The 21,469-nt window shown below is 46.3% G+C and overlaps 1 protein-coding gene across 2 annotated transcripts in view; it reads left to right on the top strand.

Annotated features, from left to right (window-relative positions):
- Window positions 1-1,753: 1,753 nt before the first annotated feature.
- LOC111526335 (PRAME family member 5) overlaps window positions 1,754-21,469 on the top strand; it is a 31,201-nt gene continuing 11,485 nt past the window's right edge. Inside the window, exons 1-4 of one of the 2 annotated variants that reach the window (XM_023191999.2) lie at window positions 1,754-1,791; window positions 4,800-5,108; window positions 5,780-6,361; window positions 8,103-9,143. In XM_023191999.2, the coding sequence (XP_023047767.2) occupies window positions 4,822-5,108; window positions 5,780-6,361; window positions 8,103-8,664 (1,431 nt within the window). In that variant the 5' untranslated portion in view covers window positions 1,754-1,791; window positions 4,800-4,821 and the 3' untranslated portion in view covers window positions 8,665-9,143. Of the gene's footprint in view, window positions 1,792-4,799; window positions 5,109-5,779; window positions 6,362-8,102; window positions 9,144-21,469 lie in introns of those variants that run through there. The other variant, XM_026452278.1, reaches the window with a different exon arrangement.

Below are 21,469 nucleotides of genomic sequence, written 5' to 3'. Positions count from 1 at the left end.
CAATTACCAACTTCCAATCCGAAAATGACATCCCACTAGATCCTGAAGTTCCACTCAGTTAATACTGATTGAGTTTTCTACTTTCTTCTTACTGAGTGATTAAGTTAGATAGGCATTTATGAAAGTGAAAGAATTAATAGTAGGGCGAAAGTCTAAAACTTATTCATTTATTCCACAAACACTGTAAAGTTTGACTAATATGTGACTGCCATAGTGATACAGGGAAGGGTTTAATCTGTTCCTGACATTAGAAAAAAAAATATGGCATTTTTATTGGAGGACCTTTGGCCACCTCAAAAGTCTCAAAATGTTTCTGAGTTGAAACAGTTTTAAGAAGACAGTGATGTCAGCCCTAAAAAACAGAATAAATCTCTGTGTATCCTGAGGTCAGGAGTTCGAGACCAGCCTGACCAACATGGTGAAACCCCATTTCTACTAAAAACACAAAAATTAGCCCAGCATGGTGGCATGTGCCTGTAATCCCAGCTCCTCAGGAGGCTGAGGCAGGAAGATCGCTTGAACTGAGGAGGCGGAAGTTGCAGTGAGCCTTATGTGGCAGTCAAGGGGAACTATAATCTAAGGTCTACATAATTTTGGGACACTAGGTTGCCAGCAACCATGAGGAAGCAGGTCAGAGAGCAAGCTGACCTCATGATGAATGCTGAATGCCCTGCAAGCTTGGTTTATTTTTGTTTCTCCCCCTCCCTTCTTCACTGATTATATTTTAAAGTTTATAGGTGTAGTTTTAATTTCTTCCAGAGAAGTTTTAACCTCAGCCCTGAGACCACTCCCGCCCTCAGTAGCACCTGTCTTCCACCAGAATGAGCATATAATCTGCTATCTTAGGTGATATAAAACCCACAAGATCATTTGATACATGGAAATTTTTATTCTGATTTTGTAGGGAGGACTCCTCTGTTTTTATAAAGCTTTTTTAAGTATAAACCATTTTTATAATTTTAATGTGGCCAAAGATCTCCCAACAACACTACTTTCAGATTTTATTTTTCTGTCTAATGTCTGGAGCAGATGAAATCCTTCCCTGCCTCACATTCAGGACTATGAAGGTCACATGTTAGTAAAATTCCATCAGTGTCTGTGGAGTTCATGAATTAATGATTTTTTTTTTTTTTTTTTTTTTTTTTTTTACAGAATCTCCCTCGGTCTCCCAGACTGGAGTGCAGTGGCGCAATTTTGCAACCATTGCTTTCTGGGTACAAGTGATCCTCTCACCTCAGCCTCCCGAGTAACTGGGTTTCAGGCACCTGCCACCATGCCTGGCTAATTTTTGTATTTTTGTAGAGACAGGGTTTCACCTTTTTGACCTGGCTGGTCTTGAACTCCTGACCTCGGGTGTTCTACCTGCCTTGTCCTTCCAAAGTGCTGGGATTACAGGCATGAGCCACCTTGCCTGGCATGGAATGAATGAATTCTTGACTTCCACCCTACCCCTAACTCTGTCAATTTTTGATTCATGAAATGAATATGGATATCTGATATGAACGGATATCTGGTTCAATCCATTAATCTGGGGAAAGCCAAAAACACAATCAGGATTAACTGGGTGGAGCTTCAGAAATCCAATCAGATATCACTTGTTGATTGGAAGTTAGCAGTGGATATGTGGAAGGGCGTGGGTGGGAGTTGTGATTAGAAAGGTCAATAAAAGCTTCTAAAGACCCACAGGAAAAAAAAAAAAGACCCACAGGAGAGACCCAAAGTCTTCAAGCCTGGAGTTACTGCTCGGTTCTTCCTGAGGTCTGAGCACCCTGCAAGCTCAGTCCGGATCTGGTAAGTGCCTAATTTCTGTAAAGACACTCCCATCTGACCTTCAGTCAGGCGGACTGGGATGGTGCCAGTGCAGCCTATGATAGCGCAGAGCTATATCCTCTCTTTTTTTTTTCTTATGAACAATTTGAAGCTTTGATTTTTTTTCCTCTAAATGCAGTTTTGTCTTTATTTCAAAAAATTTGTGCTTTGGTTCATGCCATTTCAAAATTCTTGAAGGGAGCATTGACTCCTGTCTCCCAACAGTTGGGAGGCCAAGGTGGGAGGATCATTTTAGCCCAGGGGTTTGAGACCAACCTGGGCAACATGGCAAAAACTCTCTACACAATTTTTTTTTGAGGGTGGGGGGATGGAGTCTCGCCGTGTTGCCCAGACTGGAGTGCAGTGGCAGGATCTTAACTCACTGCAACCTCTACTTTCCAGGTTCGAGCAACTTTCATGCCTCCAGCCTCCATCCTGAGAAGCTGGTATTACAGCCATCTGCCACCATACCTGGCTAATTTTGTATTTTTAGTAGAGGTGGGGTTTCACCATGCTGGCCAGGTTGGTCTCGAACTCCTGACCTCAAGTAATCCACCTGCCTCGGCCTCCCTAAGTGCTGGGATTACAGCCGTGAGCCACTGGTGCTCAGCCTCTACAATTTTTTTTTTTTTAATTAGCCAGGCATGGTGGCATGCATCTGTAGTCCCACACATTTGGGTGGCTGGTGTGGGAGAATCACGTGAGCCCAGAAGGTTGAGGTTGCAGTGAGCCATGCTCACACCACTACTGTACTCCAGCCTGGGCTGTTAACAGAGTGAGATCCTGTCCAAAAAACAAAAGCAAAAACAGAAAGAAAATCTTAACCAAACAGGATCTTTGACTTTAATTTTAAACCAATCACATCCTCTTCCACCCAAATGGCGACATGGGTGTGGGGGTGCATACCTTTAATCCCAGCTCTGTGGAAGGTTGAAGCATGAGAATTACTTGAATCTCCAAGGCAGAGGTTACAGTGAGTCGAGATGGTGCCACTGCACTCCAGCCTGGGCGACAAAGTGAGACTCAGCACCCCCCACACCAAAAAAAAAAAAAAATTATGCCACCCAGGTGATCATTGAACACATGAAGATTTCTACTGTGCTTCCTTAGGGACTGTCATCTCTGTCTTTGTAAAACGGTTTTAACTCTGAAATATTTTGATACATTTGATGTGGCCAAGGATCTCTCAACAAAAATGCTTTCTTTTACGCCATTCTCCCGCCTCAGCCTCCCGAGTAGCTGGGACTACAGGCGCCCGCCACCACGCCCAGCTAGTTTTTTGTATTTTTTTAGTAGAGACGGGGTTTCACCGTGTTAGCCAGGATGGTCTTGATCTCCTGACCTCATGACGCTCCCGTCTCGGCCTCCCAAAGTGCTGGGATTACAGGCTTGAGCCACCGCACCGGGCCAACAAAGATACTTTCAAGTTTTTTCTTTCTGTCTAATGTCAGGAAGAGATTCAACCCTTCCCTATCTCACACTCAGGACTATGAAAGACATATATTAGTAAAACTCCATGTTTGTGGAGTGAATCAGTGAATGGGTCCTGGTCTTTTACCCTATCCATAAATCTTTCATTTTGATGGATGAATAACTAATTAGATCAGTTAATCTAGAAAAAATGCCAAAAATCCAATCAGGATTAACTGGGTGGAGCTTAAGAAGTCTAATCAAATGTAGTTCTTTCTCTCTCTCTCTCTTTTTGAATCAAGCCTATTTCCCAGACTGGAGTGCAGTGGTATAATCTCAGCTCACTGCAACTTCTGCCTCCTGGGTTCAAGCGATCCCCCTGCCTCAGCCTCCCTAGTAGCTTGGAATACAGGAGCAGACCACTGCATCTGGCTAATTTTTGCAATCTTAGTAGAGGTAGGGTTTTACCATGTTGGCCAGGTTGGTCTTGAACTCCTGACCTCAGATGATCCACCTGCCTCGGCCTCCCAAAATGCTGAGATTACAGGTGTGAGTCACAGTGCCCAGCCAAAGTGGTTCATTTTTAATATGCGTAAGAGGTGTGTATTGGAAACATCTGTCTTGTAAATCATACATAACAGTGTCACATAGCTTTCAAAGTTTCTCACTGAAATTTTCAATAATGAGGCCGGGGTGGAGGCTCACACCTGTAATCCAAGTACTTTGGGAGGCCAAGGCGGGTGGATTTTTTGAGTCTAGGAGTTCAAGACCAGCTTGGACAACATAGTGAAAACCACTGTCTTTACAAAAAGTCAAAAAATAAAAGATTATCTGGGTGTGATGATGCATACCCGTGGGCCCAGCTACTTGGGAGGCTGAGGTGGAAGAATCCTTTGAGCCTGGGAGGTCAAGGCTGCACTGAGCTGAGACCCCACCACTGCACTGCAGGCTGTGTGACAGAGCCAGACCCTGTCAGAAAGAGAGAGAGGGAGATAGAGAGAGAGAGAATGAGAGAGAAGAGAGGGAGGGATGGGAAGAAGACAAGAAGGAAAGAAGGGGGGGAAGAAAGAAAGAAGAGAGGGAGAGAGGGAAAGAAGGAAAGAAGAAAGAGAGAGAAAGAGAAAGAAAGCTTAAATAATGAAAAGAAAACAAACAGAACCCATTCTAGGGATGTCCCATGAATGCTCCCAACCAGCTTATTTGTAGGAACTGAGAATGTAGGCATGTAGGCTTGTGACCCTCCCATTTCCATTGTTTTAGAAACTTGAGTAATTAAAAATTTCCCCCAAAGGTGGGAGGGGTTAGTTTTCAGGCTCCTCCATACTCACTACTCACTGGATGGAGCACTGGATAGAGAGGAAGGGCTAGTGGGGGTCCTGTCTCCTCACTGCTTGCGAAAAGCTCATGCTGATGCAGCAGAGGCAGAATGCTGGCTTTATGGCCACTGAATACAGAGAATTGGAGTAAACTGAGGACTCTTTGACCATTGCCAGAGCAGTGACTTTGGCCGTAGGAGAAGATGAGATTGCATGGGCTTGGCCTGAGAGTGATGCCTTTTCTCTGGATTTGTCCTGTGGAACTTTTCCTTGCAGATTGGTGAAGATGAGGGTCCGGACTCCACCCAGACTTCTGGAGCTGGCGGGGCGGAGCCTGCTGAGGAACCAGGCCTTGGCTATCTCCGCCCTGGAGGAGCTGCCCACGGAACTTTTTCCCCCCCTTTTCATGGAGGCCTTCAGCAGGAGACGCTGTGAGGTCCTGAAGCTGATGGTGCAGGCCTGGCCCTTCCGCCGCCTCCCTCTGAGGCCTCTGATAAAGATGGGTTGTCTGGAGACCTTCCAAGCTGTGCTCGGTGGGCTTGATGCACTGCTTACCCAGGGAGTTCGTCTCAGGTGAGGTGACCCAGGTGGGCTGGTGTGGAGGGCCCAGGTGTCCAGAGAAGGAACAGCTGGGTCATGAGGAGTGGCGACACCCAAGGGGGGATGGTGCTGATGAGGAAGCTGAGAGGTCTTGGCCATTGCCCAGCTCCTCAGGGAAAGGACTGCTCACCATCCGGGGTCCATGGAGGTAACAGGAATCTCTCCTCTAGTGGCACTGAAAGTCACCACAAAAAGTGACGACTAGGCTGGGCACAGTGGCTCATAATATAATCCCAGCACATTGGAAGGCTGAGGTCAAGAGTTTGAGACCAGCCTGTCCAACATGGTAAACCCCGACTCTACTAAAAATACAAAAATTAGCTGGGCAGGGTGGCAGGTTCCTGTAATCCCAACTACTTGCAAGGTTGAGGCAGGAGAACTGTTTGAACTGGGAAAGTGGAGGTTGCAGTGAGCCGAGATCGTACCACTGCACTCCAGCCTGGGCAAAAGAGGAAGACTTCACCTAAAAAAAAAAAAAAAAAAAAAAAAATGTGGAAGTGGGCAGGATCCAGGGGAAAACAGGATGGAAAAGAGTCAGAGAGAGGGAGAAGAAGCAGGGAGGGGAGTAGCTGCTATCCGGGATATGGAGTATAAGTTCAGAAGTGAGTCCTTACATTCTCAGCCTCGCCTCTATTTTCCCACAGGAGGTGGAAGCTTCAAGTGCTGGATTTACAGGATGTCAGTGAGAACTTCTGGATGGTTTGGTCTGAATCCATGGCCCATGGGTGCTTCCCCAATGCCATGAGGAACAGAAAACCAGTGCAGGATTGTCCAAGCATGAGAGGACAGCAGCCCTTCACTGTGTTCATAGACCTGTGGCTCCAGACCAGGACTCTGGATGAATACCTCACCTGCCTCCTTCTGTGGGTCAAGCAGAGGGAAGGTTTACTACACCTGTGCTGTAAGAAGCTGAGAATTTTGGGAATGCCCTTCCACAATATCAGAAGCATCCTGAAAATGGTGAACCTGGACTGTATCCAGGAGGTGGAAGTGAATTGCACATGGATACTGCCCATCCTGGCACAGTTTACCCCATACCTGGGCCAGATGAGGAATCTTCACAAGCTCATTCTCTGCCACATGGATGTCTCTCGCTACGTTTCAGCAGAGCAGAAGAAGCAGATTGTTACCCAGTTCACCTCTCAGTTCCTCAAGCTGCACTACCTCCAAAAGCTTTATATGAACTCTGTTTCTTTCCTCGAAGGCCACCTGGACCAGCTGCTCAGGTGAGGGACGGTGGTGAGCTTTCTCTGCAGACCACAGCAGAGCCTATGTTACAATAAACGCTAGTGGGCATCTACTGAGAGCCAGCCCATGAGGATGTAACAATGAAGGGGACACTAGAATGTCCATGTATTGTCCTCTTGGCGGCTCTGTTCTGAAATGGGTATCACACAACCATCCCAATAGTGGCAGAGGAATCAGCTGGGGGAGATGCTATAGAGAGGCTGCCATGCTAGGAAGCCAGTTGCTGGAGAGTTCAGATCTAGTGAGGGTGTCCTTCTGAATTCTTCCTGAGGATGTGTGTCTAAGTTAAGATGATGAAAAATAGGCCAGGGATGGTGGCTCATGCCTGTAATCCTAGCACGTTGGGAGTCTGAGGCAAGAGGATAACTTGAGCCTAGGAGTTTAAGACCAGTCTGTATAACGTAGCAAGATCCTTGTCAGAAATGAATAAAAATAAAACCAAACAAGATAATTTTTTTTTCGAGATGGAGTTTCACTTTGATCGTCCAGGCTAGAGTGCATTTGTGACATCTCAGCTTCCTGCAACCCCCGCCTCCCGGGTTCAAGCGATTCTCCTGCCTCAGCCTCCTGAGTACCTGAGATTATAGGCGTGAGCCACCGCACCTGGCTAATTTTTATATTTTAAGTAGAGACAGGGTTTACCCATGTTGACCAGGCTATTCTCAAACTCCTGACCTCAGGTGATCCATCTGCCTCGGCCTCCCAAAGTGCTGGGATTACAGGCGTGAGCCACCACGCCCAGCCAACAAGATAGTTGTTAAGAAGATGATGGGAAGTGGGGAAGTGAAGTGGGCACCGAAGAGGGGGATGCTCAGCAAACCTGCACATTTCAGAACATCAGCTCTGTGCCCCACAGCTTGGTGAACACGAGTGATCCCATCTCTAATTCCCTGTCGTAATGGGTTGTTTTGAGATCCAGGTAAATTAATTACCTAGGAAATGCATGACTCTGAAACAGAGGTCAGGGAGCAGGCGCAAAGAGTGGTGAAAGTGACAGATGGTTTGCTGATGATACAGGCATGTGAGGGATGCCTGCAGCCTGCCCACCCCAGCTGATGTTGCAGGATCCTGTCTGGGTTTGTCCCTTCTGCCTGTGTCTCCGCTGGGCTCGTGTAGCCCAGAGATGTGGTTTTTCTGCCTGACAGATGAGGAAAGGAAGCTTTAGGGATTCTGTGAACTTGATCCATTCCTATAAATGATGGTGAAAAGACTCAGCCTCAAATGGATCTTTCTATTTTTATTTTTTTGATACAGAGTCTCGCTCTGTCACCCAGGCTGGAGTGTAGTGGCAGGATCTCTGATCACTGCAACCTCTACCTCCTGGGTTCAAGCGATTCTCCTGCCTCAGCCTCCCAAGTAGCTAGAATTACAGGTGCCCACCATCACACCTGGCTCATTTTTGCATTTTTAGTAGAGAAAGGGTTTTGCCATGATCACCAGGCTGGTCTCAAACTCCTGACCTCAAGTAATCCACCAGTCTCAGCCTCCCAAAGTTCTGGGATTACAGGTGTGAGTTACTGCTCCGGGCCTAAAGTGGAATTGATCTCAGTGGCAAAGTTCTTCATCGCGCAGCATCCTAAGTGTTGACCATCAGACAATCAGAAAGACCCTAGGCTTGGGCAAAATGGTCTCCGTCCATCACCTTGATGTCATTCCCCACCACCCTCCACTCACCGCTACAATTCCCCAGAACTAACTTCCTGCTCTCTCTCTCCCCAGCTGTCTGAAGACCTCATTAAAGATCCTCGCAATAACTAACTGTGTGCTTTTGGAATCAGACTTGAGGCATCTGTCCCAGTGCCCGAGTGTCAGTCAACTGAAGACCCTGGACCTGAGGGGTATCAGACTGGCCAATGTCAGTCTTGTGCCTCTCCAAGTTCTGCTAGAAAAAGTTGCGGCCACCCTTGAGTACCTGGACTTAGATAACTGTGGCATCGTAGACTCCCAAGTCAGCACCATCCTGCCTGCCCTGAGCCGCTGCTTTGAGCTCACCACCTTCAACTTCCGTAGAAATCCCATCTCCATGGCCACCCTGGAGAACCTGCTGTGCCACACAATCAGACTCAACAACTTATGCCTGGAGCTGTATCCTGCCCCACGGGAGAGTTATGATGCTGATGGTACTCTCTGCCGGAGCAGATTTGACCAACTTAGGGCAGAGCTGATGGGCAGAGTGAGGGACATGAGGCACCCCAAGAGGATCTTGTTCTGTACTGACTACTGCCCTGACTGTGGCGACAGGTCATTTTATGACCTGGAGGCGGATCAATGCTGCTGTTGAATACCTGCCGATTTGGTTCGCTAAGTTGAACACTTTCTTCTGGAGACTTGGAAACGAAAACCTAGGTCTTAGGTACATCCTAAAGAGAGCCCAGAACCCATCGTTTCAGGCACCGGCTCTGAAAATGGGAAAGGAAAGGTGATCAAGCAGGGCCCGGACTTGGGGGAAATGTTGACTTGGATTTGATAGGACTTTGGAGACCTGTGTTCTGTAGAGTTGAAAATGGGAATCTGAATGTCTAGAGTGGAATTCAGGCTTGAGAATACATAAGGGAGTTACTCTTGCATGGATGGTTGTAAAGAAACAATCACAAATAAAGGGAAACTGAGTGGAAACTGTCTGGTGCCCTCTATTATCAAGTAGCCTGTTTTCCAGTTTAAGCCTCAGGAATCTTCAGTTAATGATGGAAAATAAAAAGGCACTGAGTTGTCCAATCAATAAGATGCAGCCCCAGAAAATTAAGGCATTTAAGTGAAATTGGGTTATTTTAATCAGTTTCCCCCCATTCTTTTATTTGAGACCGTTTCACTCTTGTTGCCCAGGCTGGAGTATGGAATGCAATGGTGCCATCTCAGCTCACTGCAACCGCCACCTTGGGTTTAAATTATTCTCCTGCCTCAGCCTTCCAAGTAGCTGGGATTACAGGCATGTGCCACCATTCCCAGCTAATTTTTGCATTTTTAGTAGAGACAGGGTTTCATTGCTATGTTGGTCAGGCTGGTCTCAAACTCCTGACTTCAGGTGATCCACCCAACTTGGCCTCCCAAAGCGCTGGGATTACATGTGTGAGCCACTGCATCTGGCTCTTTTTTTGTTTGTTTTTTAAAGGTGTCGTTCTGTCACCCAGGCTAGATTGCAGTGGCACAATCATAGCTCACTGCAGCCTCAATCTCCTGGGTTCAAGTGGTCCTCCCACCTCAGCCTCCTGAGTAGCTAGGACTACAGGTGTGTGAGCCACCATGTCTGGATAATTTTTTTTAGTAGAGACAAGGTCTTGCTATCTTGCCCGGGTTGATCTGGAACTCCTAAGCTTATGATTCTCCTGCCTTGGCCTCCCAAAGTGCAGGGAGTATAGGTGTGGGCCACGATGCTTGGCCTCCTCCAGTTATTTACTTCTTTAGTAAATAACTAGGTCTGTTACCTCCTTGTTAGCTTCTGTGGCTATTCCGTGGGTTAATACTGGTGGACACCCAGGGCCTGGAACATTAGTGGGCAAGAACAGTGAGCCAATCCACAAGGAAGGCATCTTCTTCTCAGGGTCTTTCACTGCTCGCCAGATGCTGAGACCCTGGCCACTCCTTGTGAGTCTCCACATGGTTCCAGAAGCCTTAGTTGATCAAGGTCAGCTTCACTGCACAAGGAGCCACTCTATTCCTGCTGACCTGGAAGGGGATGTCCATATTTGTATTAGCTGGGGCTTCTGGGCGGGACCAACCCTTGCTTGTTCCCCTGATGACTAGCAGCCCTTCTTGAATTAAACTGGTTGTAGCCAGTAAAGGCAGCCACATTCTCTTTAAGTAAAATACTAAAACTATACAGGCATGTAACACTGTTTAAATATTTCCATCTGACATTTAAAAAGTTACATCTTTCTGGGGAGCTAGGTCAAATCGAGGAGAGATTTTCTCATAACACCTCCCCTCTTTCCCTATCAAGGAAGAGACTGGTGCAGCGTGTTTTGGAATCTCACATCATCGAAGGGTGGAGAACGATCAAGTGCCTGGGGGTGATGAGTGACCTTCCCTGTGCTGCCGAAGCCTGCATAACGGGCACCCAAGTGAAGGATCTTGCTGAGGATTCAGGGGCTGGTGTTGCTGTCAGGGATCTTAGCCAAGAGCCTCAGGTTCCCCGTAAAATGAGGATGATGATGTGCACCACCTTATGAGACCCTGGTAGGATCTAAAAGATGGTTCATGTTTAGGGCTTGGCATGGCATGCAGTAAGCATACAGGGTTTGGCATACAGTAAGATCAATACATTTTCTTCTTTTTTCTCTTCTCAGCAGAAGTCCCAGCATTTTCCATCTTTCAATCTCACCTCCTATTCCTGATAACAGGGAGGCAAAAAGGACCCAGGGCATGCAATGCGGCTCAGCTTCTACTCTCTACCACAATTCCACCATGATTCCCCCAAACAGCAGAGCCACAGGAGCCAGAAGAGGGCAGGGTGGGCAGTTCAGGACTGGATTCATTCCTAATAAGATCAAAATTTCCAGTCCATAGGTCTCGGGTGCCACGTGTTGGTAGATCAGACTAGACGGTGTGATTTAGTGTTGCAAGGATTATATTTTATGGTATTTTAAAAATTTTACTACTATGAGCCAGGTGCAGTGGCTTATGCCTATAATCCCAGGACTTTGGGAGGCTGAGGCAGGCAGATCACCTGAGGTCAGGGGTTTGAGACCAGTCTGATCCACATGAAGAAACCCTTTCTCTACGTAAAATACAAAAAATTGCCTGGCCTGGTAGTGCATGTCTGTAATTCTAGCTACTCCGGAGGCTGAGGCAGGAGAATCGCTTGAACCTGGGAGGTGGAGGTTGCGGTGAGCTCAGATTGTGCCATTGCACTCCAGCCTGGGCAACAGTAGTGAAACTCCGTCTCAAAATACATACATAAATAAATAAATAAAAATAAAATAAAATTTATTATTATGGCCGAGCATGGTGGCTCATGCCTGTAATCCCAGTACTTTGGGAGGCCAAGGCAGGCCAAACACTTCAGGTCAGGATTTTGAGACCAACCATGCCAACATGGTGAAACCCCATCTCTACTAAAAATAGCAAAAATTAGCTGGGCGTGTTGGCATTCGCCTGTAATCCCAGGTATTCAGGAGGCCGAGGCAGGACAATCGTTTGAACCCGGGAGGCGAATGTTGCGGTGAGCCGAGATCGCGCCACTGCACTCCAGCCTGGGCTACAGAGCAAGAACAAAATATTTACTATAATACAAATACTATTTGAGTACAAATATTTGTGTTGTAATTTACATATGTGAAAGATATAGAGCTTTTAAAGAATGCAATGTGATATTTTAAGAATGATTAATGGCCAGGCGCGGTGGCTTATGCCTATAATCCCAGCACTTTGGGAGGCTGAGGCGGGCAGATCACAAGGTCAGGAGATCGAGACCAGGTTTCACCATGTTGCCCAGGCTGATCTTGAACTTCTGGGCTCAAGCAATCCACCTGCCTCGGCCTCCTAAAGTGCTTGGAGTGAGCTCTTATAGGCATGAGACACCGCACCTAACCTTCAGGTTATTTATTTATTTACTTATTTTGGAGAGGGAGTCTCACTCTGTCGCCCAGGCTGGAGTGCAGTGGTACGATCTCGGCTCACTGCACCCTTTGCCTCCAGGGTTCAAGCAATTCTTCTGTCTCAGTCTCCCGAGTAGCTGGGATTACATGCACGCACCACCACATTTTTTTTTTGTATTATTTTTGTATTATTATTATTTTTTTAGTAGAGGCAGTGTTTCGTCATGTTAGCCAGGCTGGTCTCAAACCCCTGACCTCAGGTGATCCGCCCACCTCAGCTTCCCAAAAAGCTAGGACTACAGAAGTGAGCCACCATACCCAGTCTATTTTTTTTTTCTTTATAAAGCAGTTTTAGATTCACAGAAAAACTAAGCAAAAAGTCCAGAGTTCTCATCTACTCTCTTCCCCCTTCAACATGCAGCATCCCCACAGGATCAACACCCACACCAGCGCAGAGCATTCATCACAATCAATGAGCCACATGGACGTATTACTATCACCCAATGTCCATAGTTTACATGAGGGATCATTGCTGGTTTTTACATCCTATGGATTTTAACAAAGGGATAATGACATGTATCCATCATTAGAGCATCATGCATAGTAGTTTTGTTTCCCTAAAAGTCCTCTGTCCTCTTCCCATTCATCCCATTGTACTCCCAATCCCTGGCAACCACTGGGCTTTCTACTGTCTCCATAGAAAAAGGCAAAAGCCTTTTCCGGAATATCTAACAGGATGAGTCTTTTCACATCACCTTCTTTCACTTGTACAATAACGTGCATTTAGGAATCTCTCATGTCTTTTTATGGCTTCGTGATAGTTCACTGACTGGATGGATCAGTTTGTTTATCCAGTCACCAACTGAAGGACAGCTTGCTTGCTTCCAAGTTTTGGCGATTATGAATAAAGCTGCTATAAACATCCAGGTGTGGTTTTACTCATTTCGTTAAATACCCAGGAGCATGATTACTGAATTGTAGGGGAATGGTATATTTTACAAGGATTTCTTCTTTCTTGACAATCTCACTTGTTCGATATCGCTGCTCAAGGTCAGGAACTTTATCTCGATCATCCTGGGGCCCCACTGCTGAGCACGGAAACTGGCACTTGGTAGCAAATGCTGTTAACCACGTGATGCATGGAAATGTTTGTCATCAGTATAGCCACTAAATTGCTAATTTGGGGACATCAACATTAGCTCGCTACCAGTAATATACATAAATTGGATTATGGAAAAAATTGGCCCTTGTGGTACTGTGGCTACTCCATGTGTATCATGACAGTCCAGCAATTGGCCAGGCGCAGTGGCTCACATTTGTAATCCCAGCACTTTGGGAGACTGAGGCAGGTGGATCACTTCAGCTCAGGAGTTCAAGACCAGTCTGACCTACATGGTGAAACCCTTTCTCTATTAAAATTACAAAAATTTACTGGGCATGGTGGCGCGTACCTGTAATCCAAACTATTGGGGAGACTGAGAGAGGAGAATTGCTTGAACCCAGGAGGTGGAGGATGCAATGATCTAAGATCGTGCCACTGCACTCCAGTTTGGGCAGTGGAGCGAGGTGCCATATCAAAAATAAAAGTAAAAAAAGAAAGAAAATAAAACAAAACAAAAGAAAGTCCAACATGGTAAGAGGTACATAGAGGCACATGTGGGCGAGTTTCATTTGTTTTTCATCCTTTTACCCTTCTCTGGACAGAATTCCCAATGCAAAACATTCCAAAAACACACAGCAAACGTCTCTCCTATAATCTTCCCCTTATCTGAGACTCCTCTTCACGATGTATGTGCTAGTGTCTTCCAGACATTTCTGTGACTTGCTACACAGAAGATCAGATCAAATGGGCACGTCCCTAAAAAGTGGTGACTTGCCAGATCTGGACTCACTTTGCGGGGTGCTGGGACCTGTCCAAGAACCAAGCGGTAGCTCCAGGCGCCAGGACTGCGGGCTCTTCTGTGCATCTTCAGGAGCTTTTATTGACCTTTCTCCGCACAACCCCCTTCTCAATGACCAACTTCCAATCCGAAAATAACATCCCACTAGATCCGGAACTGCCACCCAGTTAACCCTGCTTGAGATTTTAACTTTCTTCTTATTAAGTGATTAAATTAGATATGGATTTATGAAAGTGAAGGAATTAATAATAGGGTGAAGGCCTAAAACTCATTTATTCACTTATTCCATAAACACTGGTAAAGTTTGACTAATATGTGACCTTCATAGTGACACAGGGAAGGCTTTAATCTGTTTCTGATGTTAGAAAAAAAAAATATGTATATATATATATGGTATCTTTATTGGAAAACTTTTGGCCATATCAAAAGTATTAAAACACTTCCGAGATAAAACAGCTTTAAGAAGACAGTGATGTCATCCCTAAAAAACACAATAAAAATCTCAGTGTATCCACTGGTCACCTGGGTTTTGTGCTACCTAACATGGTAGATCATATGCCCATTCAGGTGGAAGACAGGAACTACTGAGGGCGTAATTTATCTCAAGGTTAAGGTCAAGGCTTCACTAAAAGACATCAGGCCTACATTACAAAGTGAGGTGGGGGCTGGGCCAGACTGAACTGAGTGTTCTAACGGGACCCTGGGAGGGAATCAAGACAACATAAAAAACATGGCAGGTATTTTGTGGGCATCTGGACAAAAGGATTGAAAGACTGTTTTTTAGATTGAGTTTAAAAATTATAAAAACATAATTACAAAATAGATAATGCAGACTCTTAAAGCATCATACTTTCTTTGAGGGCAGGGAGGGCAGATACAGTCTTGGCTCCTACTGGAAGGTGAAGCATCATTACTCACAAACATGATGGGCTTCCCTCAGAATACCAGCTTGGGAAGAGTGAATCTGAGTGTGTGAGCTGGGGCAGGGCCCAGAGAGGAGCAGTGTGGTCAGACGTAAGGAGGGAGACTTTTCAATCTGGAAGCATGGATGGTGGAAGCTCTGTATCTGCAGAATTCAGGAAGAAATGAACTCCTTGGGGGAATCCTGCACCATCCCCAGGACCCCAGCGAGAATCCTGCACTTTGGGGGATCTTTCTACCATGTTCTGGTTGCCTGTGCTTCTGAAGGTGCTCCTCTGCTGTCCAGGTCAGAGCAGCCTTCGGAGCCCACCTGAAGGGACGGCCTGACCTCAGTTCCACTCACAGAATTTCTACTGGGATTCCAAAGCTTCTCCAAGGCTTTTGATCGGGGTCTCTAAAATATTTCTAAACTTCTATTTTCCTCCCTCAGCCTGAGCTGTGGGGGAAGCTGAGTCCTCTGCTTCCTGGAAATGTCAGCAGATCTCTCCTGCACCCAAGAGTATGGCCACAAACAGTGCTAAGACACACTCTCCCTGGAATCATGACTCATCTATTCTCCCCAAATTCTACTGAGCTATTTGGGTGCACACAGCAAGGCACAAAGCAGGGAGCTCCCCAGATGCTATTCTGGACCTAAAGAGGCACCAGGGACCAAAGGAGGGGAACCTTGTCTACCTTGCACAGGAACAGCTGACTCCTCTGGTTTTCCTAGAAGTGCCAGGCTGTTGGTTGAGCCTGGGACAGGTCCCGGTGCAGGGGCCATCCCTTCCAGGATCCCTTGCCCAGCCTTACAGCTGAGGAGGCTGCACCTGGAATGCAGTAAGTCTGTTTCTGAGTCAGGGATTTCTTTGCCTGTGGTGTTTGCCCTCACCACGTTTCCAACAGTAGAAATCACTGTTCAGGTCATGCTGGACTCCTCTAGTCCTCAAGAGGGTCACATTCCAGATTGCATTTGTGACTGTCTTTTCTGAGACCCAGAGTGGCCCGTCTTTTTCTCTCCAATAAAGATCTGAGGACAAGGTCACTCTGAGAGCAGACAGTGGATGCCTAGGAAGGTGCTTGTAGCAGCCTGGGGTAGGGGAAGTCTGGGAACTCGTTGCAGGCTGGATGGAGCCAGAGGGAATAAGGAAAAGAACAGGGTCCAGGAAGGGAGTGGCCAGGAGGAGCTGATGGGGGCCAGAGTAAGTGCAGAGGAGAGAGATGGCAGCAGGGTTGGGGGCCGGGTTCTCTGGATTTCACAGAGCAGCGTCTCTGATAAGCTGCGGACTTGTGTCTCAAAGGACCTGGGCCTGGATGTGGGGCTGTGAGTTTCCAAGGCCCTTTGATTTTGCCCTGGTCTACATGAGGTTCCAGTGGCTGCCCTGTCTCACCCCAGGGTCAGAGAGTCAGGCTAGCAGGGAGATCTGGGGAGGGAGAGAGTCGGTAGCAAGTATCCACCCTGGATGCACACACAAGGGAGAGGTCAGAGGGAGGGAGCCTTGGTGTGAGGCCAGGGGAAGGGAGGTACGTTGGATATGGTGCAATTCTGTCTCTACACTTGCCACAGCCTCACAGTACTGTGAGAATTAAACTTTGCAGGAGGGAGTGAGGTAGAATGGGGTCTGGACTGGAGTCCCTGTCATCCAAGTGACCCCCTATCTACTCCTGCAAACCAGGGGAAGGTCTTCCTAGATGTAAGTCAAACCAGGGTCCATCTGGCTGCCTGGCACTTTCCGGTGAATCTAGAAGGAGCACAGTGATCCTTGGTCAAAACTATCTTGCACTGTCCAGGACTGAGGATTTTCAGGTGGCCCTGGACAGGGAGACTGTGGGGAAAAACCACAGAGAAGATTTTGGCATATTTGAAACTCTTAACACCCAGTGCCTCCCCTTCCTATCAGTCAGACGTGGTGGTACGAGAATTGCTTGAACCCGGGAGGTGGAGGTTGCAGTGAGCTGAGATCGCGCCACTGCACTCCAGCCTGGGTGAGCAACAAGAGCGAAACTCTGTCTCAAAAAACAAAACAAAACAAAACAAAACAAATGAACAAAAAAGCATGAAACAAACAAACAAAAAACTTTGACTGAGTGCCTGGGATACCCACCGTGGGTAGCTTCTTTCTGCAGCCAGGGTGTCCTGAGGAGTGTTCAGCCCTGAGCAGAGAGGAGGCCTTGGGGTGGGTGGCTCCTCTCTCCTGGCAGGTTGTTCCATCATCACCACAGCCCTCAGTAGAGAGGAGGCCCTGGGGTGGGCTGCTGCTCTCTCCAGGAAAGTCGTCTCATCATCTCCACAGCTCTCAGGAGAGAAAAGGCCCCGGAGGGGTTGCTTCTCTGCAGGAAAATCATCCCAAGCGTGGGTAGTTTCTCTGCCGCTGCTCATCCTGATCTTCTCCCTGAGTCTGGGGCTTTTCTTGGGCATCATGGGGGAGGAAGTATGTGCTGCTTGGGTCATAGGTAGCTATGGGCAGGCACAGATAAGGCACCACATGTCCCCATTTCTTTGTGTTAGCAACATTCCAATTCCACTGTTTTAACTCTGTAGAAATTTACTATGAACTATTGTTAACTTGAGCTGCCCTACGGTGCTACTGAACCCTAGATCTTATTCCTATCTGTGTTTTTGTTCCCATTAACCATCCCCTTATTCTCCATTTCCCAGCACCCTTCCTAGCTTCTGATAACCGTCATTTTACTATTTTTAAGTTGCGTGTTTTCTAATTCCCAAATATGAGTGAGAACATGCCATGTCCGTCTTTCTGTATCTGGCTTACTTCACTTAACATAACGCCCTCCAGTTCCATCCATGTTGCTGCAGATGACAGGATTTCATTCACGTTTATGGCTGAATGATATTCTATTGTGTATATTCACCACATTTTCTTGATCCATTCATCTGTTGATGGACACTTAGGTTGATTCCATATTTTGGCTATTGTGGATACTGCTGCAATAAATAGGGGAGTGCAGGCCGGGTACAGTGGCTCACACCTGCAATCCCAGAACATTGGGAGGCCGAGGTGAGTGGATCACTTGAGGTCAGGATTAGAGACCAGCCTGACCAACATGGTGAAACTCCATTTCTACTAAAAATACAAAATTAGCCGGGCATGGTGGCACACGCCTGTAATCCCAGCTACTTGGGAGGTTGAGGCAGGAGAATTACCTAAACCAAGGTAGAGGTTGCAGTGAGCTAAGATCACACCACTGCACTCCAGCCTGTGCAACAAGAGTAAAAACTCAGTCTCACAAAAATAAAAAGAAATAAAGAAAAAGAAAAATAATATGGAAGTGCAGATATCTCTTGGATATACTTCTTTTTTCTTTAGGATATATATCCAGCAGTGGGATTTATGGTTCATATAGTAATTTTATTTTTATTTTTTGGAGAAAACTCCACACTGTTTTTCATAGCAGTTGTACTAATTTACATAACTACCAATGGTGTGCCGATCTACTGAGTAAATTAGAATCCTCGCAGGAGGCTGTGACTCTGGGTTACCTGATTTGTATCAGCTGACACACATGTATTAGGACCTGGGAAAGCCTAAAAATGAATGACTACATCATCCCCTAAGAGGCTACTTCTAGGGATGACCCAAAAGGTGCAGGAATTCCCACTGCCTTCCCATGAAAGATTGACTGGTCCTTTGTTATTTACTTATTTATTTTTTCTGAGACACGATCTCCCTCTGTCACCTGGGCTGGAGTGTTGTGATGTGATCTTAGTTCACTGCAGCCTCAACCTCCTGGGCTCAAACAATCTTCCCACCTCAGCCTCCTGAGTAGCTGAGACCACAGATGCACACCACCACAGCTGGCTAAATTTTTGTATTTTTATAGAGATGGGGCCTCACTCTATTGGCTACGCTGATCTCTAACACCTGGCCCAAGTGATCCTCCTGTCTCGGCCTCCAAAAGTGCTGGGATTAGACTTGAGTCACCACCTTTGGCCAACTGGTTTATTATTGAATCATGTGAACCAAAGACAGATGTGTCAGTTTTTGATTCCAAGTCTAGAATGGTAATTTCCTTTGTCAAACATTCTGGTCTTATAATAACACCTAGGGAGTATCTCCTGCTGGAACTTGAAGGGCTGAGACAACTTTACTCATTAATGGACTTCAACCACAGCTTGGTGACCTGATTGAAAAACATAACATGATAAGTTACTAGGCCGGGCACTTTGGTAGGCCAAGGTGGGTGGCTCATTTGAGGTCAGAAGTTCGAGACCAGCCTGACTAACACGGTGAAATCCCATCTCTACTAAAAGTACAAAAGGCCGGGCACGGTGGCTCACGCTTGTAATCCCAGCACTTTGGGAGGCCGAGGCGGGTGGATCATGAGGTCAGGAGTTCAAGAGCAGCCTGGTCAATATAGTGAAACCCCATCTCTACTAAAAATACAATGAATCCCGGGGTGTGGTGGCACACGCCTGTAATTCCAGCTACTTGGGAAGTTGAGGCAGGAGAATCGTTTGAACACAGGAGGCAGAGGTTGCAGTGAGCCTCGATCGCTATACTGTACTCCAGCCAGGGCGACAGAGGGAGACTCTGTCTAAAAAAAAAAAAAAAAAAGAACAGTTACTGATATGGCTGAATTCGTCACCATAGGTGATTATTTTAAGAGTTCTAGATCATAAAAGCATCCAATGCTGAAAGAAAAGAACGCAAAGGATAATAAAGTCTTTGCAACTAAAACAGCTGAAGGGACAAGAGCAAGGGGAGCTCCCCTTAGTATTAAAACTCAAATTCAGTTCGTTTTAAACAGGGAAACCCTGCTTGAGTTGCCTGCCACCTTTGAAACAGTCAGGCCATTGGAATGAAACTTCTCCAGCTTTGCACCAGGTCTATTTTGGACCCAACCTTTCAGTCTCAGACATTGTTCACATTAGAGGACATTTCTTTTTCTTTTTGGATGGAGTTTCGTTCTTGTTGCCCAGGCTGGAGTGCAATGGTGCGATCTCGACTCCCTGCAACCTCCACCTCCTGGATTCAAGTGATTCTCCTGCTTCAGCCTCCCAAATAGCTGGGATTACAGGCATGTGCCCCACGGCTGGCTAATTTTGTGCTTTTAGTAGAGACAGAGTTTCTCCATGTTGGTCAGTCTGGTCTGGTACTCCCAACCTCAGATTATCATCCTGCGTGGGTCTCCCAAAGTGATGGGATTACAGGCTTCAGCCACCGCACCTGGCTAGAGGACATTTCTGATGGCTCCATATTGATGCAATTTCAAATAACTCTCTGGTAAATTATTTTCTATAATACCGTTAAATAAAAATGGAGAAGCTGAGATCCAGATCAATGCAGACTTAGGTACAGAGTTGGTGGATACCAGGGCTGCCATATCCAGTTGACACCCCAACCCGATGTATCAGCAAATCCCTTGGAGTGAGGAAAATATTTCTGAGGAGGGGTTTCACATGAAGTTCAGAAAATTCCTGTGTTTGAAGCAGTCCAAATGACATTTGGACCATTTTTAGGAGAGTATGCCTTTTTACTAAGTGACAACGCGGGGATGAGATTTGTTTTCTAAGTTAAGGTGATGCGTAAAGCGTTCTTTGGAGGGAGAGAAAACCCTGGAGTTTCCTGACCTTCCTTAACCTGAACTGCTTGGTTCCCTAGAAGCAGAAATTGATCATATTGGAACCCAAACTTATACCAACCTTGACCTTCGTGAAGCACTCAAGTGTTTCTGCTCTTCCTCCTCATGTGATGTAGAAGGTATTAAAGTGATGAGTTTAGGCTGGGCACAGTGGTTCATGCCTGTAATCCCAGCACTTTCAGAGGCCGAGGTGGGTGGATCATCTGTGGTCAGGAGTTCCAGACCAGCCTGGGCAACATGGTGAAACTCTCTCTCTACTGAAAAAACAAAAATTAGCTGTGTGTGGTGGCCTGCGCCTGTAATTCCAGCTAACCGGGAGACTGAGACAGGAGAAACGCTTGAACCGGAAGGTGGAGGTTGCAGTGAGCCAAGATCGTGCCATTGCCCTCCAGCCTGGAAAACAAGAGTGAAACTCTATCTCAAAAAAAAAAAATTAATAAATAAATACATTAGAAATAAATAAATAAAAGCTTTAAAGAAAAAAGAAATAAACTTTACCTACAAGTTTCATATGCAATTGAATACCTATTAAATTTTGATGCAAACAGGCCAGGCATGGTGGCTCACACCTGTAATCCCAGCACTTTTGGAGGCCGAGGCAGGCAGATCACGAGGTCAGGAGGTGGAGAGCATCCTAGCTAACACGGTGAAACCCTGTCTTTACTAAAAATATTAAAAAATAGCCGGGTGTAGTGGCATGAGCCTGTAGTCCCAGCTTTTCAGGAAGCTAAGGCAGAAAAATCTCTTGAAATGGGGAGGCAGAGGTTGCAGTGAGCCGAGATCGTGCCACGGTACTCCAGCCAGGTGACAGAGTGAGATTCCATCTCAAAAAATAAATAAATAAATAAATAAAGTAAATAAATCTATTTTAACGCGAACCAACATTTTTCAACTTGTAGACTAACGTCTTACAAAATCCTTTTCTTGTCACCTTCAAATCTCCATTTCAAATGCTACACTCTGCATAACTCTACCACTTTGTTGCTGTTTACTGATAATGGAGAAGACCATACGTGTGTGTGTGTGTGTGTGTGTGTGTGTGTGGCATCAGAACTATTGACTCCTCCTATTGATGCTTAAGATATCCATTACACAAACCTGGATTCATACTTTTTGTTGATAGATCTTATGCCAAAAATGTAGGAGAAAA

Source organism: Piliocolobus tephrosceles, chromosome 1 (genome assembly GCF_002776525.5).
Source record: "Piliocolobus tephrosceles isolate RC106 chromosome 1, ASM277652v3, whole genome shotgun sequence".
Classification (NCBI taxonomy): Eukaryota; Metazoa; Chordata; class Mammalia; order Primates; family Cercopithecidae; genus Piliocolobus; species Piliocolobus tephrosceles.
This window is presented reverse-complemented; position numbering and strand designations above follow the sequence as displayed.